This window comes from Phragmites australis, chromosome 3 (assembly GCF_958298935.1).
Source record: "Phragmites australis chromosome 3, lpPhrAust1.1, whole genome shotgun sequence".
Lineage (NCBI taxonomy): Eukaryota > Viridiplantae > Streptophyta > Magnoliopsida > Poales > Poaceae > Phragmites > Phragmites australis.
In genome coordinates this window covers 46,394,681-46,422,428 of record NC_084923.1, presented here as the reverse complement: position 1 = coordinate 46,422,428, position 27,748 = coordinate 46,394,681, and the positions used below count along the sequence as shown (strand labels likewise).

At 45.0% G+C, this 27,748-nt stretch overlaps 5 protein-coding genes across 6 annotated transcripts; 1 reads left to right on the top strand and 4 right to left on the bottom strand.

Annotated features, from left to right (window-relative positions):
* Positions 1 to 379: 379 nt before the first annotated feature.
* LOC133913454 (dihydroceramide fatty acyl 2-hydroxylase FAH1-like) lies at positions 380 to 3,112 on the bottom strand. Of its 2 annotated transcripts, XR_009909036.1 has the most exons (8): positions 2,858 to 3,112; positions 2,140 to 2,204; positions 1,697 to 1,789; positions 1,424 to 1,620; positions 1,231 to 1,336; positions 961 to 1,107; positions 707 to 875; positions 380 to 546 (listed from the first exon to the last, which is right to left on the bottom strand). XR_009909036.1 is itself a non-coding variant. In XM_062356619.1 (7 exons), the coding sequence occupies exons 2-7, from the start codon at positions 2,188 to 2,190 to the stop codon at positions 762 to 764; spliced, it is 708 nt and encodes a 235-aa protein (XP_062212603.1). In that variant the 5' UTR covers positions 2,191 to 2,204; positions 2,858 to 3,111; the 3' UTR covers positions 554 to 761. The 2 variants fall into 2 exon arrangements, 1 of the variants encoding a protein (XP_062212603.1); XM_062356619.1 differs by lacking the exon at positions 380 to 546 and having other exon boundaries at positions 554 to 875; positions 2,858 to 3,111.
* A 785-nt stretch (positions 3,113 to 3,897) lies between these two features.
* LOC133913450 (tubulin beta-7 chain) lies at positions 3,898 to 6,997 on the bottom strand. The gene is made up of 3 exons (XM_062356613.1): positions 6,438 to 6,997; positions 4,942 to 5,211; positions 3,898 to 4,868 (listed from the first exon to the last, which is right to left on the bottom strand). Exons 1-3 carry the CDS (start codon positions 6,829 to 6,831, stop codon positions 4,195 to 4,197), a joined length of 1,338 nt encoding a protein of 445 aa, XP_062212597.1. The 5' UTR covers positions 6,832 to 6,997; the 3' UTR covers positions 3,898 to 4,194.
* A 1,068-nt stretch (positions 6,998 to 8,065) lies between these two features.
* Positions 8,066 to 13,822, bottom strand: LOC133913448 (inosine-5'-monophosphate dehydrogenase-like). Its single transcript, XM_062356612.1, has 4 exons — positions 12,756 to 13,822; positions 11,734 to 11,913; positions 8,930 to 9,187; positions 8,066 to 8,412 (listed from the first exon to the last, which is right to left on the bottom strand). The coding sequence occupies exons 1-4, from the start codon at positions 13,749 to 13,751 to the stop codon at positions 8,341 to 8,343; spliced, it is 1,506 nt and encodes a 501-aa protein (XP_062212596.1). The 5' UTR covers positions 13,752 to 13,822; the 3' UTR covers positions 8,066 to 8,340.
* A 1,897-nt stretch (positions 13,823 to 15,719) lies between these two features.
* Positions 15,720 to 18,815, top strand: LOC133913447 (actin-depolymerizing factor 2). Its single transcript, XM_062356611.1, has 3 exons — positions 15,720 to 15,934; positions 17,525 to 17,790; positions 18,396 to 18,815. Exons 1-3 carry the CDS (start codon positions 15,914 to 15,916, stop codon positions 18,544 to 18,546), a joined length of 438 nt encoding a protein of 145 aa, XP_062212595.1. The 5' UTR covers positions 15,720 to 15,913; the 3' UTR covers positions 18,547 to 18,815.
* Positions 18,816 to 25,353: 6,538 nt separating this feature from the next.
* Positions 25,354 to 26,432, bottom strand: LOC133911268 (uncharacterized). The gene has a single exon (XM_062353468.1). It carries the CDS (start codon positions 26,250 to 26,252, stop codon positions 25,614 to 25,616), a length of 639 nt encoding a protein of 212 aa, XP_062209452.1. The 5' UTR covers positions 26,253 to 26,432; the 3' UTR covers positions 25,354 to 25,613.
* Positions 26,433 to 27,748: the final 1,316 nt, after the last annotated feature.

The window sequence follows — 27,748 nt, the reverse complement described above, 5'->3', positions numbered from 1 at the left end:
ACATTTCATATGCCATCTGCAACTGCGCAAGAGCAGCTTCTTCTGGTTTGCCAGGTTCCAGCTGTCCGAATTCTATAAAATGCAAAATGCAAAGCCTTGTTCCTATGGTCTTGAGGAATTGGTATCGTCAGATTGTAAAACTTAGCACAATTAGTAGCGTAGTAGTGGTTAGGTTGCAAATTTGGTCTTTAACCCTCTTTAAAATTTGTGATTTTCACGATTTGGGAGAGCATTGAAGCACCTATCAAAATGTAATTATTCAGTTAATAGAATACCAAACCACCTGATGTTTGGTATATGGAAATGATTATGTTTTTTTATTAGAGACTGCCTATTATGCTGCTCTTACCTTCTCTCACATGTACAGATTTGTGCACTCTTCTAAGTCAGTATTCCGTAGACTAGGTAGACACCTAGAATATCCATCTGATATCCCCACTTCTCCCAGCTGTAATGCTTCTATATTATTTCTCTTACGATTTCATCACATCTTGCTGTCAGACAACTCGTAGTGGGCACCCAGAGAAAAGCAAGGGAATCTGGCATCTGCAAGTATCGGATGCTCTAATTTGAGAATCACAGCATCACGAATAACTCATTGGCTGGACATAGAATGCCAAGGCAACGAAATATCTTCACATCAGAATAGACATCAGTACACCGCAGGGACTCGAACGGAATGGACAAAACCAGCATAGCGCCTAACCTCGATATATTACAAATCCACTAAAAGTTTTCATTCAAAGATTGTGTTATGTGCGTCAGTTCTTCCTGGTTGTCGATGGAGGCAATGTCCCAAAAACAGCATCCCAGAATGATGAGGTGATGCCAAAGCCCTTGTCTTGGATTCTGAAGTGGTGGTTGAGGTGATACCGCTGCATAACAGGCAAAGTTGCGAGGAATCAAAACCATGGGCATCTGCATGGAACAGCTAGCTGATTCATAACTTTAAGTCATCACCTTGAGTTGTTTCGCTGGGTATTTGAATGGTTGTCCATGGTGCAGATAGTAGTGAGTGCAGTCATACATCACATATCCTAACAGGCCACCACCAAATATTGCGGGAGTGGTGGATGGAGTTGAGAAGAACGCGACCAGGTTCCAGAACTAAAAAGGAAAACAAATAATCACTATAAATAAATCGTCCATGGAAGTTCTATGCTCGTAAGATCCAATTTTAAGCTCAATGTTAGCAATTCTGATGCATGTATGACAGGTTTGACACTATACCGGGACACACAAAATTGCTGCTGCAGCAGGAGGAAATACAAGCCTGAGAGAGTCCATGGGGTGCTTATGGTGGCATCCGTGAAGAAGGTAATGTGCGGTGTTTGACCTGCAACATTGTATCAATAACCATTTCATGAGCAAAAGAAAAAAGACCTAACGAGACATTTCCAACTTCAAGGTTGACATGTCTTACCAATAGGTTTTGGTATCAATGTGGAATAGGAAGCGGTGCAATGTATATTCAACAAATGTCCAAATGAATACTCCAAATAGAGCCATTAGAGCTACTTCCTGAATGGTACGACCCATCAGAATACACTTCACGAACAACCGGCAAACAATAGGCAGCCATATGGTTGGCACAGCCCACCACTTTGTGCGTGTCAAGAACTGAACATTGAAAATGTTTGTTAATACAGTTCAGTTTCAAAAATCTTCAATATATCAATATGATGGAATGCATTACCTCCAAGATGTCATTTCCAAAAAAGCGTGGACCCTCCTTGCTCACGATAGGTTGGTGAACCCATTCCTGATAACGTTCCTCGAGATGACCAACCTTCATCCACAACAAATAAAGAACACAACCAGAAGGTTAATTTAGCTGTGAAGAACCTGGACCAATTGTAGTCAGAAACTCAGAAGTTTACAACTACATCAGATTCTTTCATAAGTCACAGCAGAATAATGTTTACCACAACTATTGCCAAAAACGAATGAGATCACAATTCAATATTTCAGCTGGTTGTCAGAAACTCAGAATTGTACTAAACAAGTTCAAAAGCAACAATAATTGTATAGTGCTCATGGCAATTTCATGAGTTACTTAGCAAGTTAGCAAAGCTAAAATTTCCAAGAAAAATGCCACCCAAAATCATTACAAAGAAGCAATCAAGAGGAAAATGATACCTGGAAAACAAGAGGCTTGTTCAGATCAACAGTGAACTCCTGGACAACCATCTTTCCCGTCAGAGCTGCACCATAGAATTACACATTACATACCGAACAGAACAACCAAGAAACAAACACAGGTTCAGAAAACTACAATCTCCTACGGTTCAAAGGCAACTCTTACGACAACGAAGCAGGTGATTACCGAAACCAGTTCTGAATGGCAACGGAGAGCCGTGCCAAACACTAGTAAGCATCAGGCCTAAACACCAAAGAGGATGTCATAATTACCACCTTTTCCCCCTTCCCACGACAACGTTTCTCTGCCTGAGCAATCATCAACATGTGACTACAGCACACAGCAGGCAATCTTTATCTCCCTACTATTTGTCCACTGTGATTGCTCACACGGATTCGGCAACCAACACTGCAGTGTCACATGAGTGTCTACCGTGTTGACACAAATCTGAGCAGAGTCACACCGGCCTAACAAATGCAGGCACAACAATCTCAAGCTAGATCCAACCTTCTCATCTCAATAAGTATTCAACCTTCCAATCACTACTGATCAATCCTTGAGAGATCCCGAATTCTCCCTAATACCATACATCTAAGGAACAAAACAACTTGTGCCAAGAACCAATGCAGCCAACAAGGAGTACCAAGGCAGCGCACGGAACGGCAAGAGACCAGATACGGTTGAGAGGGGGTAGCGAAATGAGTCCGGGTAACTCACCAGTGAGCCAATGGCGGCCTCTTCCCGGGAGGCGGAGCCCTCCTCCCCAGGCGGCGAGAGAGAAGGGAAGATGAGACGAGCGGATGACGCGAGGGGCGGGGACGGAATAAGAGGGGAAAAAGGAGGGTTATCTGGCAAAAATGTTTCCGCCTCCTCCCCTCTCCCCGTCTGCCCCCGGGAATCCCCAGTAGCGAGCTGTGCGGGTTTGGAAATAACGGATTTTTGCAGGGGTGCCTCTATAATTGGCGATCCGCCAAGGACTCTCGCTCTCTCAAATAGGGGGGCGCTTCGGTGGGGTGGGCCCGCATGCCAGCTTGGCAATGGTCTGTACCGTGCTGTGAATTTGTGAGATGGGCACAGCGAGCTGTAGCAAACAAAACAAAACACATCTGTTTTGTTTGGGCAAAGCTGATGTAACATCACCAAATTGGCCCTAAGTCTGGCCTTAAATATTTACGATATTGTTTGAAACGGAGGATTTTCAAAGAATTCGATAAAGGATATATATATATATATATATAGATAGATAGAGTATTCATACGAAATTCCTGTGTTCTCGAAGACAGCCACGGATCATACGATGATACGATTCGCTTGATTTTTTCGAGCTGCAATGCTACTGACAAGCTGCATGTGCGGCACACGTGGTGCATCACATGAGCAGGCAGAAAATCTTTTCTCGGAACGATTCCTAGGCTCAAATTGGGCCATCATGAGCTACTCCAAGCCTCTCAAAAGCTGTTTGATGGGTACGCCGCATGTGCGCTTGACCGGCCGCTGCACAGGCAGATCCGATCTGGTCTGACCTGTTCAGGTTCGTCAGGATGCAACAAGAGCACCTACCAGGGTTTGCGCTGCAGCGCAGACAGCCGATCAGCCTACAGTCCTGCATGGAACGATCCATGGAGGTTCACGGGCATCTGCAATGCTGCAACTACAACGCAGCACAGAGGCAATGGCAAGAGCCGACTCCTGGTGGAATGGTGGGCACTCTTGAGCCGGGCACACGCAGGAACATGATCGAGGGCGCTGGCACAGGCTTCACAAAAAAGATGAAAAATAACTACCAATACTCGTCAGAACTTACAGGTGATCAGCTCCAGGAGAGCACTCACAGTGCAAAGCCATATGCTACTTGACCAAGGATGCGAAACAAAAAACGGACGTCGACCTACTACATAGCACATTACAGCGATCGCAGACGAATCACAGACGGCAGCCTCAACAATGGCAATGGAACCCATCCATCAGGCAAGCCACGGAAAGCACAGCAACACAAACTCATTCACAGGTACACACCCTGGGCGGCCTTGGAAAGGGAACGGGGGAACTCATCGCTATTCGGCCACGGCCTCCTCTTCCTCTTCCTCGTCGTACTCTTCGTCGGCAGTGGCGTCCTGGTACTGCTGGTACTCTGCGACCAGGTCGTTCATGTTGCTCTCGGCCTCGGTGAACTCCATCTCGTCCATTCCCTCACCGGTGTACCAGTGCAAGAAAGCCTTCCGCCTGAACATGGCCGTGAACTGCTCGCTGACCCTGCGGAACATCTCCTGGATGGAGGTGGAGTTCCCGACGAAGGTCCCCGCCATCTTCAGCCCCCTGGGTGGGATGTCACACACGCTGGACTTGACGTTGTTGGGGATCCACTCGACAAAGTACGAGGAGTTCTTGTTCTGGACGTTGAGCATCTGCTCGTCCACTTCCTTCGTGCTCATCTTCCCACGGAACATGGCTGAAGCTGTGAGGTAGCGGCCATGGCGGGGGTCAGCAGCGCACATCATGTTCTTGGCATCCCACATCTGCTGAGTCAGCTCCGGGACAGTGAGGGCACGGTACTGCTGTGATCCACGTGAGGTCAGCGGCGCAAAGCCAACCATGAAGAAGTGGAGACGAGGGAACGGGATGAGGTTCACGGCAAGCTTGCGCAGGTCGGAGTTGAGCTGACCAGGGAACCTCAGGCAGCATGTGACACCACTCATGGTAGCAGAGATAAGGTGGTTCAGGTCACCAACTGCATTGTTAGTACGGAGCTAATCAGTGGCTATTTCTAAGGATAAGTAAAGAATTAGTGAGGATTAACTTACATGTAGGGGTGGCGAGCTTTAGTGTGCGGAAGCATATGTCATACAGAGCTTCATTGTCAAGCACCATACATTCATCAGCATTCTCAACAAGTTGGTGAACCGAGAGTGTAGCATTGTACGGCTCCACAACAGTATCTGAAACCTTTGGTGATGGGAAGACAGAGAAGGTCAGCATCATTCTATCAGGATACTCCTCCCTAATCTTAGAAATAAGAAGGGTGCCCATGCCAGATCCAGTGCCTCCTCCCAAAGAATGGCAAACTTGGAATCCTGTACGTAAAGCAAATTAGTCATTCTAGTATCCACAATTACAAACAGCATTCCAGCATGTGAATGTAAAAGGCAGCCTTGGAGTAAAGAAGTTCAAAAGATGCAGCAGCACTTTAAGGTCTCAAAGAGCTACAAGTACGTCAGAATCACGATACATTATATGAGACGAGAGTTTGTGAGCAATCACCAATCATGTTAAAACAGTTGAGTGATACTTAAATCAAGACAACTTCAACAACATTTTGCCACCATGCTTTGGTAGCCCATGAACCCATCTTGACATGCTACCAAAATATTTCACTTGGGCACACCATATTTTGTAGCATAACAAACAACAATCATATGGATAACAAAAGATATCGAGTTAAGCACTTCTTTATTCACAATGAAGATAAGGAAACCATTTTGTCCGGTGTTGGCCAAGGAATCCAGTCCAGCTATGACACAATATTTAATTTAAATTTTTAATATAAAACAGGTCAGTAACAGTTGCAGAGTGCCAGAGTGGAACTCCACGCTAACACATCCAACACTCTGGTTACAGTACTAAAATATACATCCGACGGACCGTTGATGTCAGTCCAGCTACTTAGACCAGAAAAGCTAGAAGGGTTCAACCACAATATGCATCGACATGAACGTCTCATGGAGCTTAACATTTTGACTAGCACACCCCCATGAATTTCCATTGTAGAAGTGCCAATATAATTGCAAATAGACCATATAAAAGCACAAATAACTTATATAGCTATGATTTTCCGTTCAAATTATCTGAGCCAGACTGTACAAACGCTTATTGAGTAACAGAAATGACCAATCCTCAATTCAACATGCTAGGCTTATTGAGTAACAGAAATGACCAATCCTCAATCCTGATCCACGACAACCAACAGTTAATTTCAATTCATGAACCGCTACAATGACCTGCCTAGAGGCTTTACAATAACAGAACATTACTTTGCGATTTTATGAGATCGTCTGATCAGCACATCAATACTGAGGACAAAAAGTACTACATATGACCAAGGATGCAAAGAAAAAACGCACCTCGATGAAATGCAAAATCGAGGCCGATTTTAATCGCATTCCCATCCCCACAACCTCAGATCTGGACTAGATCTAACTCCCCCATGTGCGATCGTTCACAGATTTAACCCTAACTACTTAATCCCTACAGAAAATCCAACAAAACGATAACGCGCGAGAGATGGGATGAGGTGGAATACCCTGGAGACAGTCGCAGTTCTCGGCTTCCTTGCGGACGACGTCGAGGATGGAGTCGATGAGCTCTGCGCCCTCGGTGTAGTGCCCCTTGGCCCAATTGTTCCCGGCGCCGGACTGGCCGAAGACGAAGTTGTCGGGGCGGAAGATCTGGCCGAAGGGGCCCGAGCGCACGGAGTCCATGGTCCCAGGCTCGAGGTCCATGAGCACGGCGCGCGGCACGAACCGCCCCCCGCTGGCCTCGTTGTAGTAGACGTTGATGCGCTCGAGCTGGAGGTCGGAGTCCCCCGCGTACCGGCCCGTGGCGTCGATGCCGTGCTCGTCGCAGATCACCTCCCAGAACTTAGCCCCGATCTGGTTCCCGCACTGCCCGCCCTGGATGTGCAGGATCTCCCTCATGGCTGACGCTGCCTCGCTGGAGCGGTCGCCGATTCGCCGGAGTTGCTGGGATCGGAGGCCGAGGGGCGGGGGCAGCGCACGGGTCCGGTGCTGCCTGCTGCGTGTGCTGGACCTGCTGGCTTGTGCTTTGGATGAGGACAGGATTTGAAATGGTGTTTTATGCTGTTGGCATTGGGGTTGGAGGGGTGTGATCACGGCGCCCGGTGGGTGGACAGGCGTGCGACTGCAGTGGGACCCGGTCGTCAGAGGAGGTGGGGGATGGTGCGGAGCCCAGGTGCAGAGGGTGGCGAGGAGACGTGTGGTGGCGGTGGGGTTGCTTGCGGTTGATCTGAACCGTGGATACTGTAATCGGACGGGTGGGAGGGAGGCCTTGTTCGCTCGTTTCTGGAATTTTTTTTTGCGAGAAGTTTCTTTCTTTCCTTTTTAATGGTTTTAGGGAAGTTTCTGGACGTTGTTACTCTCGGTTTGGCTGGGCTCTTTCTTGGCGACTTGGGTCCAGGCCAGCGTAACCGGAGGCGGGCCCGGCCTGCAGTGGTTCCGCCGCTGGGAGATGGACGTGGGCCCACGTTGCAGGCTGGTGTAACGGAACGCCGGGTCCACTCACAGCGGGATAAGATTATGCCTGTGCGGCGTAGGGGCTTGAGGACCTGGCCAAAAACTATGGTCGTGTAACTCCTATTGCAGCGATGTTTAAGGGTCTGCTAGAGTTTCAAGAATTTTTGAAACTGATTATCTCTATCTTTAAAAATTCTTAGACTGAAAACTATGGATAAATTAAAAATCTTTGATTTAAATGTCTTTGTTCTTATTTTGAATAAAAATATAAATATAAATTACTTTATTTTATCTTATAAACTCCAAATCATACTTTGCCAAACATAATCTAAGAAAGAATGATTGGACGTCTAATCATGACGGCTATTTAGAGTGGATAGCGATGCATGACCAGTAATGCAAGCAATGCCTAGGTATCAACAGGGGTAGCTGTAGCTTAGGAGAATGACAAGACTAATTACCAACACCCACTGCACCCGTGCGTCCCCATGTCAGCTCAGAAAACGGGCCTGGCTGGCTGATGCAGCTGGATTGGGTCCCCGAGCAGGGAAACAAAAAGGTGGAACTAATGGCTGCGACGAAGTAGCTGAAAGTACAAGCTAAACTTTTTATCATGAAAAGGAGCCTCTATTATTTGCTACAACAGGATGATAATTTGACAGTGCGACAAGAGTACATCGATCAGAAGATTCGATCATGGAAATATGAGTCTTCCTCTTAACAAAATTTTGTGGGGGTGTTAACGGTTCATACGACCATTCAATGCTAAAGCATTATTACGCTAGATAGATGGTACACTAGCTGCCCAGCTTGCAAACTGCAACTCGAGAGCATTAGCTGGCAAGCTGCTGAGCTTGAAAATTGCTAGGTGGCATAATAAACATCTGTCTTCACCTTCCATAGTATCATGCAGCTAACCACTCTGCCCCGGTCCTTCCTTGATTGATCATGGAACTAGAATGCCTTCTTCTCGTACGAGACTAGCCCATGGATTCCTCCTTCAACCTGGGCGGCGCCAGTCCTCACCTGGTAAGGGCGATCAATAAAGATCAAATCAGCTTTGTTATAGGAATTTGAGTATCTTTCAGAATTGGGATATAAGAGTGCAAATGCTGGTTTCATTTCGCAAACTTTTGGACAGATGCACAACTTTCGGTTAGTCTTCAGATGGATATAAAACTACGAAATAAGAATTTAGGGAAAAAGTTAAATTAGTCAGTGTGCTTTCTGGAACTAAATAAACCCTCCCTCTGTTTCCATCAGCTATAGTTCATACTCTTTCTTCCTGTTCACCCCAATCTCCAAATTGCTCCCTGCATTTTGACCTTTCTACAATTCATATGGGATAATGACTATTAAACAATCTACTGAAATTTGGCGCCTGTTCCAAAATCAAACAAAGTAGTAACAGAGATTCACTTTAGTTGTTCAAACAGTCTTTAGTGTTAACGAATAAGATGCAATTTCTCCAATCTTAGATGATTGATATTAAAATCTAAAAGATGATAGAAGCTAGCCTAACTGTTGTGCACCATGAAAATACCTCTAATCTAAGAGTCTCTGATCGCAAAAGATCATGAGCCGACTGCAGCGAGGATGCACCCAGATCTTGGAATCCTTGCTTAACTGCTTGCATTGTATAAGGAATGAATCTCAGCACAGAACCTTTGTCAGCTACTGCTCCAACAACTCCCTGCGCAACTTTGAGCTTGAGAGTATCACCAAGGTACCTTGCATCACTCCCCTTTGTCATGGCTTCAAGAGAGCCCATGCCTCTGTATTTTTTTACTCGACAGCCATCCTAAAAGAACATTTCAAGAGTTATAATTTCACATGTTTACAAAAGAGCAAGTGAAATTGCACGTGTCAGAAATAGAATAGCACAGTAACATATTATAGCTGATCAGCATTAGTTAACAATTTAAGTAACTACAATTGACACAGAAAAATGCAAATGAGTTCTAACTGATGTTAATATCTTTTGAGGGATGAAGTCCATGGTCTTAGCAACCACATGCATCACATTGCCAAACCAATGTAGGATAACAATAGCAACAGGAAGACAGCTTTTTAGCCATTTTTACCACTGTTTTGCACCACTCCTGGCTCAGGCCAAATGAACCGAACCTTCCAACAGTGGAGTGAATGAGTGATGAAGTGTAGCTTCATCCAAAAGCATCACTGGAGACTGAATTTGGTTATCTACACTTGAGTTGTTTATATACCATTTGTGACCTCAAAATAGTCAGACACATTGGTCTAGGCAGCTAGCCATGCTGCTAGTTGCAACAGTTCCAAAAAGGAATAAGTCCATTTTACTTCCCCGAACTATGTCGTTGGTCCGGATAACTCAATAAACTATTAAACTGTCCATTTTACTCCCCCGAACTATCAATACAGGATCACTTTACCCCTTGAGCTGGTTTCAGAAGTGGTTTTGTTGACGTGGCTGCCACGTTAGATCTCTCTCTTTTTTCCTTTCTTCTTCCCACCTGAAGTCGAGGGGGGGGGGGGGGGGGGGGGTAGCAGCTCAACTGGGCAGGCTCAACAGCACGGACCGGGTAGGGAAGAGCAGAGCACGGGCGGCGCAAGCGAGCGGAGCAAGGGCCAAAGGCGACACGCGTGGGCGATGCGGTCTCAAGTTGTCGGGACGACGCGAAGGAGCAACGGCGCAGAGAGAAGGGGGGCTCGACCGGGCGGCGACGAGCGGTGCACAAGGGGCCCGATCAGTCCGGGTTCGAGCCGACAACGGGGTTCAGGCCAGGCGGCCCCAGCCAGAGAGGGCCGGCGGCGGAAAAGGTGGGGCAACGGCATGCTGTGCACGCAGAGAAGCGTGCTGGCGTCAGGCCAGAGCCAAAAGGATACACACAGAAGAGGAAGAGCAACCCCGCGAAGCTTACTGCGGGCTCGGTTGGCTCGGGCAAGTAGCGATGCGATGGCTCGACGGTGAGGGGCGGAGGTAGCCGGAGTTGGAGAAGATGTCAGTGAGAGCTCAAATCGACAGACGATTCGACGAAATGCATGTGGGTTGAGCTCGGGCAGGACTCAATTGACCTCCCTCCTGGGTCCTCGGGGCTCGAGATGGGTGGATTTAGACTTGGGCACGACATATTTGCTCAGGCGGCGCTTCTCCCTTCGACGGTGGCTCTCTACGTTGTGCTCTGTTGTGGTGTTCCACGTGCGGTCGGAGGTGGTGTCGGTCGACGTCAGGGCTGAGCGGAAGCAGAGGAGGCGTTGGACAGGGCACGCATGCGGGCACGTCACGAGTGTGTCCCTCCTGACGCTGCTCCTCCGCTCGCTTGCGCCGCCCGCGCTCTGCTCTTCCCTCCTGACGCTGCTAAGCCATGCATGGGCGCCGATAGCACCTCTGCGCCCCCAGCACACGCCGCTCGACCGCGCCATGCCGTCATGCCATGCCGTCATGCCGCTCATTGTACGTGCGCCATTCCCGCGTGCTACTGCTGAGCCCGCCCAGTCGAGCCACTGCCCCCCCCCCCCCCTCTCTGCTTCAAGTGGGAAGAAGAAAGGAAAAGAGAGAGAGAGATGACGTGGTAGCCACATGGCAAAAAAATCGGGTGATGTGGCAGCCACATCAACAAAACCACTTCTGGAACCAGCTCAGAGAGTAAAGTGATCCGGTATTGATAGTTCGGGGGAGTAAAATAGACGGTTTAATAGTTGGGGGTTATCCGGACCAACAACATAGTCCGGGGGAGTAAAATAGACTTCTTTCGTCCCAAAAATAATCAAACAAAGCTAACATGGCTAGTTGGTTACTTCATCAGCACAGATTATAATTGGCGTGAGAAGATAAAGAATACAATTATATCCACAATGAGTATGCACTGACAATTGGTTCATACTAATATCATCTGAAGCCTAGAAGGAAAAATACCATTGATGTTTTCCTTTCATAGTTTATCAAATGGATTTCTACTTTATGCTTTGCAGTGTGAAATAACAGATATCTCCAGCAGTGAAGTTACCCATGCACCACACAGAAATTTAGAAGCAATACATCCAAGTGTCACTCACTCATCTTATACACCAAACTTTTGTTGCACTCTCCTGTTAGCTTTTGTGCCATCTAACTAGACTGAGTTTTTTGTTGTTTATACTGAGGAACTGTTTCATTGCAGTGGTCACATGCGACGAACATTTTCATGTGCATGGCATGTGGTCTTCATGCTAAATAACTATCGAGTCTATATAGAGCTGTAGGGACTTTAACAGTCATCACCAAAGTCCAAAGGGTGTTCAAACATTATGTTTATGGTAAACACATTGAAAGAAAAGCAAGAGCTGAACTTAACCCTGTTCCAGAAGGACAAAAATATCAATATATACCTTGTACTCATAAGTACCAGGAGCTTCATGACTGCCAGCTAAAAAGCTGCCCATCATAACAGTGGACGCCCCCAGCGACAGAGCTTTCACAATATGTCCAGAATTTGAAATTCCCCCGTCGGCAATAACTGGTACGTTGTGATCCTTGGCATAAGATGAAACCTTATACACCGCAGTAGCCTGTTGCGTCGAAATATAAAGAAGAATCAAACACCAGCAGCAGTTTTGAAATCCTCTGATATCTATATATCTTATGCAGACATACCCCTAGAACCATTTGCATCCACAACATGATTACCAAAAATACAACGCTACTCTCTAGGTTTTGTGTGTTTGAGGAAGCTATCTAGCATGTTCAGGCTACCAAGACTACTTGAGAAAATATGGAGCAGCATTTCCATCTAAGTCAAACAGTACTACTGAAAAATAAACAACAAAGCACTACAGGTCTACAGCAGGTCTCAGCAAATCTAAAACTCTGATATACTACTACATGGTACTCAAGTTGCAACGATATGAGTGGAAGACTACCGCACCTAATACCAATGTCCAGTGCTTTTCAATATCCCAATACTTCATAAAAGCTTCAAAACTATAGCTCGACTTGCCAAAATGCTCAATATTAAGCAGGAGAAACCTAGTAGTCATCAGTGTCTTCTAATCATACGAAACAAGGAATTCATATCCCCTGCCTAGCTGAGAAAGGCAAAAGTAACAGATTCTCTGATATCACCAAATTAGAATTAGATGATTATGATTATTATAGAAACGATTTTTAAGATTTTTACAATATCAAGCAAAAGAAGAATTTATTTCCACTTTCGTCTCAGCCCTCTAAAAATAAGGTAAGAGCATCTCCGAGAGTGACCAAAGCTTGTGCATGTTGATCCTATCAATTGTAGAGGATCCAAGGCAACAATCTAAATTGACAGCAAGCTAAATGAAGAAAACTAACGAGCAACGTCAAATGAATTAGACTGCTGAGGAAGTAAGAGTTTGTAAGAATGTTAATGGTTGTATACCTGTCCTCTGCCTACAGCACAAACCTCCTGGGTAGTACAAATTGAGCCAGAGCCCATTCCAACACGCAACCCATCTGCCCCAGCTTGGACCAAATTCTGCGCTTGCGCAATTGTCACCACATTGCCTCCGATCAAATCCACCTCAGGATACATCTTCTTTGCATGCTTGATCATATCAAGCTGGTAGATGGAGTTCCCTTGCGAGCTATCAATCACGATGGCATTTGCCCCCGCCTTAACTAGCTGCTCCAGCCTTCTCTTGTCATCCTCACGGGTCCCAATGGAGGCGGCAACTACGAACTTCCCATCCGCTCCGAGAGACGGCTTGCCTAGCTTCGGATAGCTCCGGATACGCTCCACGTCTTTGGCGGTGATGAGGTCGATGACCTCACCGTCCTCGGATACGAGAGGGGCGTAGTCCAAACCCTCGTCGGCGAGGAAAGAGGCCGCTTGCTCGAAATCGAAGGAGGCAGAAGCCGAGCGCGGGGCGGCGCGCAAGTACTCGGAGACAGGGACAGGGGCCTCGCGGGAGGCGGCATCGGTCGCAACAGCGACGCCGACAAGCCTGGAGAGCGAATCCCCGCGCTCGGTGACGAGGGCGTATTCATTGCCAGCGAAATCGTTGAGCGTCGGGGCGGAGGACGGTGAGAAGAAGGGCACGGAGGACACGAACGGGAGGCGGCGGGACTTGGCGGCGCGGACGATGGAGGCCTGAGCGTGGGGCTCGGTGTTGCAGTGCACGACGGCGGCGGCGCCGAGCGAGGCCATGGCCGCGGCCATGGCGGCCTCGGAGACGGTGTCCATGGGGGAGGCAACGCAGGGGATGGAGAGGGGGACGCGGCGGGAGAGGCGGGTGGAGAGGTCGACGGCGTCGGCTGGGAAGCCGATGTAGCCCGGGAGGAAGATGACGTCGTCATAGGTGTAGGAGAGGCCCTGCGAGAAGAGGCGCGGCGCCGGGAAGCCGTCGTCGGCGAGGTCGGCGCTGCTCGCCGCCATTGGAGGGTGCGGATTTTAGGGTTTTGGCGGCGGCGGCGGGGAGTATGGGAATGGAGGGACACTACAGTATCCTGTACTATAGTGAATTTGCTACAGTGATTTGTGTAATCTGCCTCGTTTAAATTTAGCAATTTGGCCACCATTTCGGTCAAATGTCGAACTTTTTTGGCATGGCTAATTTTTAGCTTGTCTAGCTACAGACACAAACCAAAAGCCTATTATTATATTACATCAGCACTTGGGTAATCATTTGGAATAAGAAAAGAAACAAACCATATGGATAAATATATCATCAGTCACCTAGCTTGTTACTAAATTGTTATCTATTCTTGGTGAATAAATATATGGCCACCACTTTCAATTTTTAGCATGCCGAGCTTGTATCGTCCATGTGTTTCTACTTTTGCTATAGTCTTTAGAATCTTAACAAGTGCGTGCCTCTTAACAAAACATGCATAAAGAATGTCATTAGTTTTTTTTCACCAAACGTCGTATCGTTACAGCAGTGTCACATAGACTAGCCATCCTTCCCCCATCCACCAAAGCCAATTCTCTTAGATCTGTCTATTCCTAAGACAATCTAACTATACGCAATATTGAATTCGCAAGATGTCAGTTAAAAAGGAGATGTTAAATATTTTTATCATGATTACATAAAACTGTATTTGAGGTTTTCATTCCAATTATATTTTGTTAAATTATCTTTGGTCAATATGACATCTAGATCTAGATACCACAAGAAGATCTTGATTTTGAGAGGAAGTTTGAGTTGGCACGACCATTATTGATGATAACTAACATATTGATTGATCATTTGTTGATGATACATCGAACTGAACTGAAAATTGTCCCATTGTATGTAACTTCCACAAGAAAATGTCTGTATCTTAAGACAAAATTATATCTACTAGCTTAGACACAAGAACCATGGCAAGCAGTTAACTTGTCTCCTATGATTGGTCGAAAGTTTAACAAGGCACAAATCCTTTTTGGTGCTCCTTGTCTACAGCCAAGCTTGGCATAAATTGCTAATTTTCGGCGCCCTGCCTTTTGGCCTGGACTTTGGCACACCATAATTTGATCTGGCTTCGATGTGCATCGTCTCGATACAAACTAAACCGATAGAAGCACCAGATATCTCAAAAAGAATCTAAGCACGATTGGAGTAGCCGATGCTAGTATTATCCATTTTGAACACTCAAGGAACCACGAGGACGTCCATTTCATTCATCAAACGCGTGTTAGACCAACTCTACAAATCCAAACTTTCTTCTGTTTTTCATTCGAATCCGTCCTCCGTCCAAGGAGTCCCAGCTCATCACGACACTGCAGGAGGGTCCACCGGCTCAGCCAGAGCCAGCCCGCCACCCACGCCCATCCCAACGGTCGGATCCACCGCCGCGCGGCCCCACCTCGCCACCCACTAACCCCGTCCCGTTCCCACCTCCAACTCACCACTGGCCAAATCTCACCGCCAATCGTCCCCACAACTTTGTACCTCCACATGTCACCCGCTCCTCCGACCCGAGCGTCGCCTCCATGGCGCAACCGCACCCAGCGGCGCGTCCGTGTATACGGGGTGTGTGTTTGGTATCGTAGAGCTAGTATAGTTTTGCTGAGGAAACGAAGCCATATTGATTCAAATGAAAAATATTTAATTGATTATATTTATTTAGACAGACTAAATTATATTTTTTTAATCAAATTTAAGATCGTATGAATATGTGCAAAAGTTAAGATTATGATTGATTATTTGTATGAAAATAATTTTATAATATTAACACGTAAACCCGTATGTATGGACAGATGCAAAACATGTATATGCTGAATCAGACTGCAGAGCTACACCAAGCTAAAAATATATATTTAAATTGGATATAAATACGAATAATTAAATATGTTTTCCAATAAAATTATAGGCATCAGCCACACTGAAGCAAATTCAGTCAACCAAACCAGCTGACGAACGCGCACCTCTTCCAAGAATTTCCCTACAACAGCAAAACGCGGAGCCAGCCAACTCCAAGAAAAACAAAAGGAACAGAACTACAGAAGGAGAAGAATAATCTCTCCTCGCCTCTCGTCTCCCTGTTGCTTGCGCCTCCCGTCTGCGTGTGATCGAAGCAGAGGCGCGGGCGGGCGGCTCCCCCGACTCCGATCCGATGGCCTTCATGCGCACCCACGTGAGTCGCTCCCTCCCCTTCCTCCCTTCGATCCGCTCCCGCTCGTGGCGGTTCCGTTTGATTCGCGCCTTAGATCCGTCATCCGTGTGGGCTGGGATTGATTCGCGCGCGATCTGGGCGAGGGAGTTCGTGGCGGGTTGCTTGTTTAGATCTGGTGGGGAGGGTTTGATCTGATCTCACCGCGAGGTCTGCTGGCGTAGTAGGAGCGGTGGGTTTGGTACTTGTGGCGGTGGATTGTTAGGTGGTGCTTTTGTTTCGGTTTCAAGTAGCAGTTGTGCTGATGAGATAGACGTGCGCATAGTTGAGATTTTCGTAGTCGCGAGCTCGTTCGATAGATGGGTAGACGATGGTTGGGTTTGATCTCAGCACGTTTATAGGAGTATTCGAAGCATTTTGTTGGATTCAGTACTGATTAGATAGTTTATCTGGTTGGTCATTTGTTCGGATTGCAATTATGTATATGGTACATGTATTTGTAAAATCAGGTAGGTAACTACAATGTGCAATTGATTATGTCACATGGATGCTGAGTTGAGAGTACCCACTGTTTTTTATGCCAAATTACTAGCTGTGATAAATTCGGGTGAAAATGGGGGTGAGCTGTAGAGGTGAAATTGAGTACTACATTTGAGGAACTATATATAGTCAGAGGTTAACTTTGAGTTGAGTTAGGGATGCTCTTGTTAGCTCATTCTTGCAAGGCAACAAACAGTTCCTTCGTTCCAGGATGAAATATCACCAGTCTTATTAGTTTTCTGGTCAATAGGTGTGGTATCACATTTTTCCTTATCAAATCACTTGGATCAGTATATGGCTGTTTGATAACCCATTCTTTTAATTTAATGGGCTATGCTGGCACATTTGTTAGACTTTCTATTCCCCGAGGGATGGCCATGGTGAAAGCAGTCATATTCCTTTTTCCATTAAGTGGAGATATTTGGAGGATGGATGCCTCCACTGGAGAATTTCTGGGATATCCTTGCTGCCTTCAGGTTTATTGGGAAGAGGTGAATTTGTTGCGTACAATACAACCGCAGAGTTGACCCTTTCTAAATTGAATGCAATTTGATAAATCAAAGTTAGCATGATGATTGAGCGTCTTGTTAGGCATCGGGTCTAATTCTGTCCATTAGTGTCCAATCAGCGGATGCAATTTGATAAATCAAAATTAGCATGATGATTGAGCGTCTTGTTACCTGATTATGAAACATAATACTATCAATTTTCATTCCTGGGTAGGAGTGACAGGAGGATTTTTCGGTTGCTTGAAAGAAATATTCTCATAATTTTCTCTAAGCAAGCTTGTTTGTGTTTCAATAGCCTGTGGCTGTTCTAGTGTTACTCTGAACTATGGGCAAAATGCTAAAATTTGTGCACAGCGCCTTGTATGTGGAAGGTTGTATAGAATTGTGGCTACTATCTAGCTGGTTATATGACTGGCCATCTGATTCTTGTTGAACTGTGATTTATTGGTTTACCTTGATGGCCCTTGACTTCGAATATTGAAAGTATCAGAAATTGAACTGTTCAGTTTGTTTTTAACTATTTTTTCCTTGATTTTGATCTCAATGTACCCATAAATCTCTGCAGTCAAATGCCTCTTCAGGCATGGGAGTTGCTCCTGACATCAGGGACACGTTCCTCCAGCTTCAGATGAAGAAGGCGTTCCGATATGTTATCTTCAAAATCGAGGAAAAGCAGAAGCAGGTGGTTGTGGAGAAGACCGGGGCTACCACTGAAAGTTATGATGATTTTTTGGCTTCTCTTCCAGAAAATGACTGCAGATATGCAATCTATGATTTTGACTTCGTTACTGGAGAGAATGTGCAGAAAAGCAAGATTTTTTTCATTGCTTGGTGAGCTTCGTAATCATATCCATATCTTTTTTCTGTTTAGTAGTTACATTAACTAGAGTGTCTCTGTCAATAAATCTCAGCTAGATCTGTAAAAATAGTTAATCAAGTAAACTGTTAATGAGTGTGTGACTAATATTCATGAGAATAGTTCCTTTTAGGATTCTATATTCTTCTAGTAAATACTTGGGTGCTCTCATGCACCAAACAAGGCAGCACAGTTAGCCTCAAGATGTTAGCTATTTAAGTAAGTGGTTCCTTACTCCTTGTAAACATGAAATCAGTATTGAATTATGAACTTGGATTGAATCTGGCAGCTATGATCGCTAGCATGTTGAGGCTTCTGTTACTAATAACAATGCATGTGGTAACCCACTCTACTTAGCAACTTAGTAGCTGACCAAAGGAATAACAATGCATGTGGTGCAACAGTTACGAATATTCTTGGCAATAATTGTTAATTTATTATGTAAATTTTGAAGTTGACTTTTTGAAAGTACTATCTGTACCCTGTGATGTCTTCTATTATTACATGTATGATGCATCCACTGTGGCCGTTCTGTTGATTTCACTTCACCGTACCTTTATCTAATGCACAACTGTTACAGGTCTCCATCCACATCCAGGATTCGTGCTAAGATGCTGTACTCCACCTCCAAGGACCGCATCAAGCATGAACTTGATGGGTTTCACTACGAGATCCAGGCAACCGACCCAACAGAGGTGGACCTCGAAGTCCTCCGAGAGCGGGCTCATTGAAGCTGATTGACCTCGAAGGACCTGTGGAGGCGTTGAGACTTCAGTCAGACGCAAATTCTATTATCAATGATGCTCCTGCCATGGTATTGTTAATAAGAAAATGTCTAGTAGTGATGCATGACTCTAGCTGGTGAAGCATTATCAAAGATCTATCCGTTCTAGGTCTTGAGCCTGTAAACGAAGTAACATTTACAAACTCATATTGTGGTATCGATACTGGATTACTGGTTGTGTATTGTTCGAAAATGAAATGGCCCGTTTGGTCACAACTTGTTAGCTGCTTGATACTGCCCTTTCAGGGCTTCACCACTGTTGGCGCATGCTAACTTCCTTTTCTATGTTTTGGAAGTTAAAGACTTGTTTTCAATTCATGGTTTTTTAGTGGGTGATCTTCACAAGATCCCTAATGAGTTAGCAATCCCACGTGCTACAACCCTGACTACTTCTCTTTTTTTTTTTTAAGATCTTGTGGGTTTTATTTCTAGTCTACTCTAAATTGCTTGGGATAAAAGATTTTATTGTTGGTGGCGGACTGGAAGTGACCTTGACAAGGGAATCTGTTGGGTCGATTGATCATGTTTATTTCACGTACTCGTGTGCTGTTCTTCGCCTGTTGCACGGGGATTCGAGTGACTGTTATGCCCGAGCTCGGGAAACGATTTGTTAGCTCGGTCTCCGCGTCTTGCAATGTAAGTATTGTATTTTAATTAGGTTGATCTAAAATTTAAAAAATAAAATAGAGACCAGAACTAACTAGTAAAAGACCAGAACTAGCTATCATATACCTACCTATATGCTTGCAAGGTACTCGTATGAACAAGGCAGATATGAGTGCAAAGTGCAGCTCTGCCCTTTGCATAGTCGACGACCTACAGAAAGTTTAATTGCTCTGGGCGGCTGTCACGACCACAACCAATCAACTTGGAACACGAGCACAATAATGCGCCGCGCTGGCGCCCTGTCGGCGTAGGCGGTACGCTTCTCCAACCATATCTCAGTTCCTTTCTGTTCCTCTCATTATTCTCATATTTTCTCATTTTAAATAGTTTTTTTCAATGGATTCGTAAAAAAGTAAAAAAAAATACTAAATAACCGTAAAATAAAATGGTTAAAACGTTGGGGGGAAAAATCCCTTTACGAGGTGGATTTGTAAAGGAAGCCGTTGGAGATGTTTTACAGACGGCCCCCGTCCTGTGACCACGCTGCCGCGGTTTATCGTTCGTCTCTGTCTTTGCCTTTGGCAACCTGCGGGACTGCGACCGCGTGACGTGAGGCGACCAGACCAGATGCAGCACACCGGGCACCACACTCTCTTTCGCCGTTTCGCGCAAGCCGCCGCCGCCGCCCGCACCCGTGCGGCCGTGACCGATGTCACCGATCCCACCCGCCGTCTCCGACCGCCACGCCACCCAACCCAAGCAACCGTTCACCCACTTCTCCGCGCTCGCGAGCGGCCGCACGCCCGAACGATGGAGTCAGCCGGGTGCCGCTCCTGGCCGCCGGCCGCCAGCCGCCAGCCCGCCACCCGCCGCTTCAGGACCTTAGCGGCCCCATCACATCTCGGCTCTCACCGCCGCCGTTTGTCGAAGCGGGACGAAAGAATACTCGAGTTCGCTGATGCTTAACCAGCGCAGCCATTTCACTCGCACGAGCGCCTTCCTAATTGCGAACCGTCGGCACTTGTAGCAGGCATGATCAGAGACGCGCGGAACAAAGGCGTTGCAGATGGAGTGCCGTTCGTGGAGGCTGCAAAACAGATGCAGTGGAAAAATCAAGTGCAGCGCAGGTATGTTCCTTCCATGGTGTTGCTCATGGTTAGTTTTACTTCAGATTGTCGAAATCGATGAGGCACTGTCCTTGTTAGTCATGACTGCGGCAAATTCTTTCTCAAGGGATACTGGTTCATCGAATGGTGGTAGCCATGATTGATATGCTATGATTGTCAACTGGTTGCACATAAATCTGACACATTGTGGGGGCTAGATCTTTCAGAAAAAAAAGTATCGGTTATAAGATCGTCTGGATCTTAATGTAGTTGCAGAATAGGAATGTATAGTTGACATGCCCTTCTTTTTGTGACAGTAGAGTTACCATAATCTAAAAATAATAATTCTTGAGGTCTTCATCCGTCGAAATTCCAGGTGCAGTGTCATGGCATATCCTTAAAAAAGGGTTAGAATTCAACATAGCGGTGGCATCGATGCCCTTTCGCTTTGCTCCAAGAACTTTAAGAATAAAGGAGTAAAGCAAGAAATCGTGTTAAATAATTGGGATAAAACGTGTGCATGACAGATCGATCTGCAGTACTAATCATATGTATTATGAAATTAGATGACAATACAGATGGACACTCTACAAAGAATTTATTTCCTCTACTTTTAGCTCAAACTTATGTATGATGCTGTAAAGCTGAAAAAAATGATACAGCAAACCATAAGGCTAATATTACACCGACAACTAAGGAAGAACAAGATGAGAACATCCAAAAGGTGACTGAAAATTTCTGAAGACCCTTACCTCACACTCTCACTCTCTGATTATTACATCAACCTGGGGAAAAGGAGGCATGAAATTGTCACCTTCTTCTTCCATGTGTGGCTTCTGATGAGCTCAACAATTTTGTAGAAGTAGTTGACGTCGCAAGGGATTCTGAGTACACCCTTCTGCTCATGCCCAAACTCCATGGCAGCCAGCTCCAGCAACCCGAAGAAGTATGGGTGCTGAAGCACCTTCCTATGCACCAAAACCCTCTTCAACTCTGTCCCCTCACCGATGAGCACTGGGATGTTCCCTCGATGAACTAACACGCTCTTCGCCATCCTCCTCTGATCCTTGTCTGATGCTTGTTTGGATGGTAATTACTCTAAGCCCTCTTGCTTATATGATGAACGTATGCAAGTTGTGATGGGTGACGTCTATCGGGTTATCTTCGGCTGTGTTTATGTGTTTCTTTATTTTCTTGTGTGATTACCTCTTATAGTAATAGTTGCATGGATAGTACTAGAATCTACCAACAATATGATGACTGACATATGTTGACACTGAAACAATGGGAATAAATGCAAGCTAATTAATCCAACGGTCGTTGTCATTCTCTTTGTAATCAGACTTGTTCGTAGAGAGGTTTGAGGTCAGCATATCAAGTCCTGTACGTATATTTGAGCGATTCAAGTGTACCACCCAGGGCATGATAAGAAATTACTTTTCGAAGTGTCAAACTGCTGGTATTGAAGAGAATTTGCTATATGATACTGAAATTAAAGTGTCCCCAATAATACACTAAACAATTTCTTACAACGTACCCTGTGCCTCAAAAACATCCATAGTCTAATTCCCCAATGCCAATCATCAGGTTCTGGCCAAAATTAATGTTTTGCTGATGGACATTTACAGCCATCAGGTTTATCTCTATACACATATTTTAGATCTATACTCATATTGCCAACCAGAAGCACTTTATTGTTATGCAAACACATATCAAGTCAAGAAAACATTTACGACTTATTGGCAATTATGTCCCTTTCAGATATGCCTATAGTTGTTTTAATATCTGCAATGTCACCTACTATGCTCTTCTATTTATAGCGTTATTGGCCAAGATGTATCTGTATCTTTCATCACTGGTTCAACCATTTTTTTATTACGATTATCAGATCTTCCTTTTCAACTCTTCCTTGCTGTGCAGTAGATGAGACTTTAGAGGTTATGGTCCCCTCAAAAGTCATACCAGGTATGCATTTCTATAGAAAAAACTGATAAATTACAATTACTCTCCATTTCAAGCATATCAAACATCATGGATCATGACATAAAAACAGGTTATTTCAAACTTTAGAATTTGGTAGCTAGATTGCTTCCACACCACGTCTACCAGGGAATTCCAGTGGGCTTGTAGTTGTTTTGCAATACGATCATTTCTTTATTGAATTTTACTAGGACTTTCAAGTTCATGATTGAATATATATGAAATTACCAAATTGGCAAGGTATTTTACTGCTCTCGTAGAACTGAACTTTTATGACACTCTATACATTGTAACTTTTTTAATGTTTTCTTCTAAATAGTTTGTCTTAGTTGACCTTCTAGCGCATTACTCGGTAATAAAGACTGGAGAACAAGTGAAATGGCAACGTCTAAGCTGAAGCCAAATAAACCTTAAAAGTGCTATAAGAGCAGCTCTCATGCTGTAGCTACTTTAATACAATCTTAAGTCCATTCATCACATCCTACGATTTTTCATTGTATTGTCTATCGAGAATCATGCCATTGCTTTTACTTCAGACCTCGTCTTGAGACTTGAGAGAAGCTTTAATTTCCACGTTTCCACAAGACACTTTCTTCAGAAAGTTTCTGGAACCAACAAAATCCAGTGACTGTACTAATATTATAAACTTTAAACCATATCAACTATAATTTTCATTAGCTTGATGCACAAATGAGACAAAATCCATTGTCTCATCTGTGCATGGTAGGTTGTTTTCTGCAAGATCTTTTGTTCTGTTTCATAGAGAAACCGTGTTCATGAGGGTCCATTGAATACAAGCCAGCCTGACTCTGTGAGCCACTTGCTTCCAAAACAAAGGCTGGTGCACCATTAGATGTCCAAATGACTAGATTCATACCTGTATGCAGATGGTGAAACTAGGGAAAACATCATTGCCTAGAAGAACACTGCAAGTTTTCCTGGCTTTGAATAATACTCACTCAAGTTAAAAAAAGTAGCATTTAGGATGCATGCAATCAGTCTTTAAACTATGGTAATGCATATCTTTATCAACATTTTGATTAATATATTAAATGGTATTAATAAATTGCTGATTTGTTTTGAAAGTACTTGCATATCATTATAGTTTTACTGGGTTTTATATATGTTAAAAATACAAACTAATGCTCTAGGTTGTGTTTTGGAGGCTACATCGATGTCCAAAACGTCATTTGTGACCGGAGGTAGGGGTACTGTACAAGCTGTACACATGGCACTGAATGCAGAAAATGGTAAGATGATTTCATAAGCCATTAAAGAGAAGAGTAGAGAAGATCAATCACGAAGGAATCACTGGTTGCTCATTACGCGTCTACATCATGTAGTGCCTTTCGAAAAGTGATGCCCAAATTCTTAATTAGTCTGAAGAAAGGACAACACCTGGGAGAGCTGTTGCCACTTGGGATGGGAGGTGGAAAGAGAAGGGAGTTCCCGATGCCTTTTTTTTCGCGTAATCTGCAGAACTTGTTGTACAGAGCTAGAACAGAGAACCGGATGCCTGTATCTTTGTTGTCAATTGAGGATGTTCTGAGCACTAAAGGCATGGCCGACACACAGAGAGTTATAGGAGCCTCGCATGCACAGATGCAGTGACATGTAGGGTGTGGTGACTCTGATTCGTACGAGCTTCATATGAAATATGAATTTCCATTGGCCATCGGTTTGTTTTGGAACCTATTATTGCTCATCAGTTCACCACACATTCGTAAGCATAGATTTTTCCCTGAACCCACATGGTGATACTTCGCTGTGATTTGTCCGGATGAATCGATAACCCGTGTTGTCTACTGCCAATCAATTTTTTACCACTAAATTTGTGTTCTTTTTGCGATGAAAACCCACTGTCCCACTTCACCATGATTAGGCTTTTAAGCTCATGAGTCAAGCTTAAATATCCTTCCACAACGACCCACGTAGAACATGCCACGGAAGAAGGGAAAAGAAAATGAATAACACAGCACAGGCGTTCGTCATTCGACCGTTGCCTCCAGCTCCCCTCCAACCCAACGGTCACCCGTAGGTTGGCTGTCACAGTAGCACACTCCATAAGCTTCTTCCAGCTGCTGCTTTCTTCCATCGGATTCTCCTGCAGCTTCCATGTCTCCCCTGCATTATTTAACCCACCTCTCCTCCCAAAGCAAAGCACAAAAACCACCACATCTCCTCATCTGCGAGCATCCTTGCTTAGCCTGTTTTCTTGGTTCCGTCACATTCTCCCTGCCTTCAAGCACTCTCAGAATTCAGGAGCAAGAAGAGGATGGGTTTCGTGCTGGTGATCTCCCTGCCCTTCATCTTCTTCTCCATCCTGCTCGGATTCGGCTGCTACTTCCTCGGCAAGCACAAGGGCCGGGAGGAGATGCGAGCTGGCGTCGGCGCGCAGATATACGGCACGCCGCTGCCGCCGCCCGGCGTGGTGGGAGCGTCCTCCCCGGCGCCCGAGCCGTTCCCCATGAAGAAAGAAGGGCCAGAGAACGTCTGAGTGGGACGAGACTGGGATTCATTTTCCACTCGACATATATCCGTCTTGCTGTTGTTGGATTTGTTCGTTCTTTTCGTTTATGCGGTGTGTACAATTCTTGTCAGCTTGTGCCTGATATTTGTTGAGGGAGAAGGTGTGGTGTGATATGATTGTAATCACAGTTTGTGTTTGTAACCAAGAGCAAATCAATGCAATGTAATGGTTTGTGTCAACACATTGTTTTGGTATGCTTTGTTTGCAATCAACCTGCAGCTGTGAACTGGCTGTAAACTTGGCATTTCTGCTCCTGTTCTTGCATCTGTAGTTGGATGGGATGGAATTTGTGTTCAAATTTTAAAGAAAATGCAAGAAAAAAAGGATGGGCAAAATGCCTCAAAGGAACTGGAGTTGAGGTGCCCCACCACTTTCAGGTAAATTCTGGCGCATTTCTTGTCCGAGAAATCACTTCCACTGAAACTAAATGGAGCACTGACCAAAAAATATTCTAGAAAAGTTACAACTGACGATCGGTTTTTCAATTTCGACTGAAACCAGGATTTTACAAATGAATGCATTTTAAGGCAACGAAGCATAACTGCAGGGTGACATAATCTTTGTAAATTCATAACACTTGGAGAGTACTTTTGCTCCATAATACAATGAAAAATACGAATGCGAATAAGCTCTGAGGCATCAAGTCCTTTACTTATTACAAACAAAAACCAACACCAAAATTGGCAGAACAAACAGTTGTGCCAACAACGAATTATGCGCTTCACCCAGCAACGGTAATCAAGAAGAGCGCCAAGAAGGCAAGCGAATCACGTGATGCCCCCATAATCTTTGCTAATTACAGAGCAAGAACCTGGTGAGCACGAGCACCCCGCAGGCGGCGCCGAAGAGCGCGAAGACGGCGAGGTCCCTGGCCTGCCACCTCCTGGCCTTCTCGCCGCCCTTGGCCTCGACGCGGAGGCTCTTTGCCCTGCGCAGCGCGTCCACCTCCTTGAGGAGGTCGAACTCGAGGCCCTTGCGCTTGAGCTCGGCGACGCACTTGCCGAGGAGCAGCGCGTCCTCGCGCTCCCGCGCGAGCAGCCGCTCCAGGACGGCCTCCGTGTCGGACTTGTACCGCAGCGCCCAGAGCATGGCCAGCGACGAGAGCAGCGAGACGAGGCAGGGGATCCAGGACCGCCTGCACGCAGCGGCGGCGGAGGCAACGGAGGATGCGGAGGAGGACGAGAGGAAGAGGAGGAGGACGGAGGCGGCGTGGAAGGCGAAGAAGGCGCAGTAGAGGAAGGCGATCTCCCTGCGCGCGCCGTCGAGGCGGGCCTCCCGCAGGGCGACGCGGCGCGCGAGCAGGTCCTCCTCCTTGAGCCACTGCTTCAGCAGCAGCCGGTGCGTCCCGCTGCCCGCGATCTGGCTCAGCGGGTGCTGCCGCCACCCCTCCCCGGCGGCGGAGGAGACGACAAGGGCGCTGGCGTCGGCCATGGGCGGCGGCGGCTCTCGGGTTCTTCTTGGCGTCGAGCGGCTCTCGCGTACGCGCTGGCGGTTTCGTCTCGTGCGCTGCTGTTTCGGATGGGAACCAAGGAGATTTTGGGAATGCAACGGTCAGGAAGGGCGAGCGGTGCTTAAAAGTTGGGGAAAAGCGGGTGTGCACATGAGAGGCGACGCAACGGTAACCCGCTTTCCGACTCCGAGCGCGGGGCAGGGTTCACAAATACGACGGCCGACCCCGTGCATTCTTGAAATATATGTAATTTGCGCAAAAATTCGAAAATTTTGAATGAGTTCCGGTCAAATCCAGTTGACTGAGGGAAAAAAACGCTCAAATCGGACTCTCAAAATACGACCGGTTTTATCGATATTCGATCGCATTCAGCGTATTTTGATCAATGTAGAAATACGCTAGAATTCTTCGAAAACATTCGGTTTTCCCACTTTACCGAGTGTATTTTTTGAATTTCAGTGAAGTTCGTCAAAAAATAAAAAAATAGCTCAATCTTATAAAATTAGTAACTAATTCTTCTTAGTTTTAAATCAAGTGAAACAAATTTTGTTGGTTTTCTTGTAACATAATCTACGTGAAAAGTATTTATACTCATGGAAAAGTTAAATATTTTCTGTGAGAAAATATATTTGCCAAATTAGTTAAATGCATAGTTAATTCTTTGCTAGTCCAAAAATCATGAAACCAATTTTGTTAGTCTTCTTACATGATTCTATGTCTTTTAAAAATACATGAACTCATTAAATAGTTATTGTAACATGTAGGATTGTGTAAATGTGTTGCAACTAGATTAATTCATAACTAACCTATCACATCTCTAAAATTAGTGAAAACCACTTTTATTAGTTTACTTATACTATGATTTATGTAGGAAAAATAATGATAGGCATGAAAAATTTAATTACAATGCTGTTTCTTAACATGTTCATTTTGTGCTTGTGAACTTTGTAAAAAACATGGAGAAAATAATAAAATTCTAAATGAAGTGAAACAAATTTTAAATATCTTTTAAAGATACGTCCTATATAATAAAAATATGTGTTTTCATGTTATGTTTTTTCTTAATGTGATGTGCCAAATTATCATGTTCATACGACCTATTTTAGTATTTTTCTTTTTTTTTTAAGCTTCTTCTATATAAAATGTGATGCAAATTACATTATTTTTTATTTTTTTCACATAAGGTATTAGAATTGTCTCTAGTATTTTTATAAATTTTTGTGAATTTTTTAATTTTTTAATTCAAATTTCGAAATTCGCTTGGTTTAGGAATTAGATGTGGCTTGAATTGGTCGAATTTCGTGAATTTCAACTGATATTTGTCACATTTGTGAACCCTAGTGCGGAGTGGGGTCAGGATGTGTATGGTGAAAAAGTAAGTTCCTTTGTAATGCTCTATTACAAAGGAATTTACTTTTTCACCATATAAACTATGGCTAGAACTAATTTTAGAAATTATCCCATCACTTAATAAGAT

Excerpts from the sequence above, each read along its gene's own strand:
- LOC133913448 (XM_062356612.1), bottom strand. The coding sequence starts at position 13,751 with ATGGCGGCGAGCAGCGCCGACCTCGCCGACGACGGCTTCCCGGCGCCG. Across the intron at positions 11,914-12,755 it reads GTGCTGTAGGCAGAGGACAG|GCTACTGCGGTGTATAAGGT; the intron begins GTATACAACCAT and ends TCGACGCAACAG. Across the intron at positions 9,188-11,733 it reads CTGGTACTTATGAGTACAAG|GATGGCTGTCGAGTAAAAAA; the intron begins GTATATATTGAT and ends ATGTTCTTTTAG.
- LOC133913454 (XM_062356619.1), bottom strand. The coding sequence starts at position 2,190 with ATGGTTGTCCAGGAGTTCACTGTTGATCTGAACAAGCCTCTTGTTTTC. Across the intron at positions 1,337-1,423 it reads ATTGATACCAAAACCTATTG|GTCAAACACCGCACATTACC; the intron begins GTAAGACATGTC and ends ACAATGTTGCAG. Across the intron at positions 1,108-1,230 it reads CAGCAATTTTGTGTGTCCCG|TTCTGGAACCTGGTCGCGTT; the intron begins GTATAGTGTCAA and ends TTTCCTTTTTAG.
- LOC133911268 (XM_062353468.1), bottom strand. The coding sequence starts at position 26,252 with ATGGCCGACGCCAGCGCCCTTGTCGTCTCCTCCGCCGCCGGGGAGGGG.
- LOC133913447 (XM_062356611.1), top strand. The coding sequence starts at position 15,914 with ATGGCCTTCATGCGCACCCAC. Across the intron at positions 15,935-17,524 it reads TGGCCTTCATGCGCACCCAC|TCAAATGCCTCTTCAGGCAT; the intron begins GTGAGTCGCTCC and ends AAATCTCTGCAG. Across the intron at positions 17,791-18,395 it reads AAGATTTTTTTCATTGCTTG|GTCTCCATCCACATCCAGGA; the intron begins GTGAGCTTCGTA and ends CAACTGTTACAG.
- LOC133913450 (XM_062356613.1), bottom strand. The coding sequence starts at position 6,831 with ATGAGGGAGATCCTGCACATCCAGGGCGGGCAGTGCGGGAACCAGATC. Across the intron at positions 5,212-6,437 it reads GAACTGCGACTGTCTCCAGG|GATTCCAAGTTTGCCATTCT; the intron begins GTATTCCACCTC and ends CTTTACGTACAG. Across the intron at positions 4,869-4,941 it reads AAAGCTCGCCACCCCTACAT|TTGGTGACCTGAACCACCTT; the intron begins GTAAGTTAATCC and ends CTAACAATGCAG.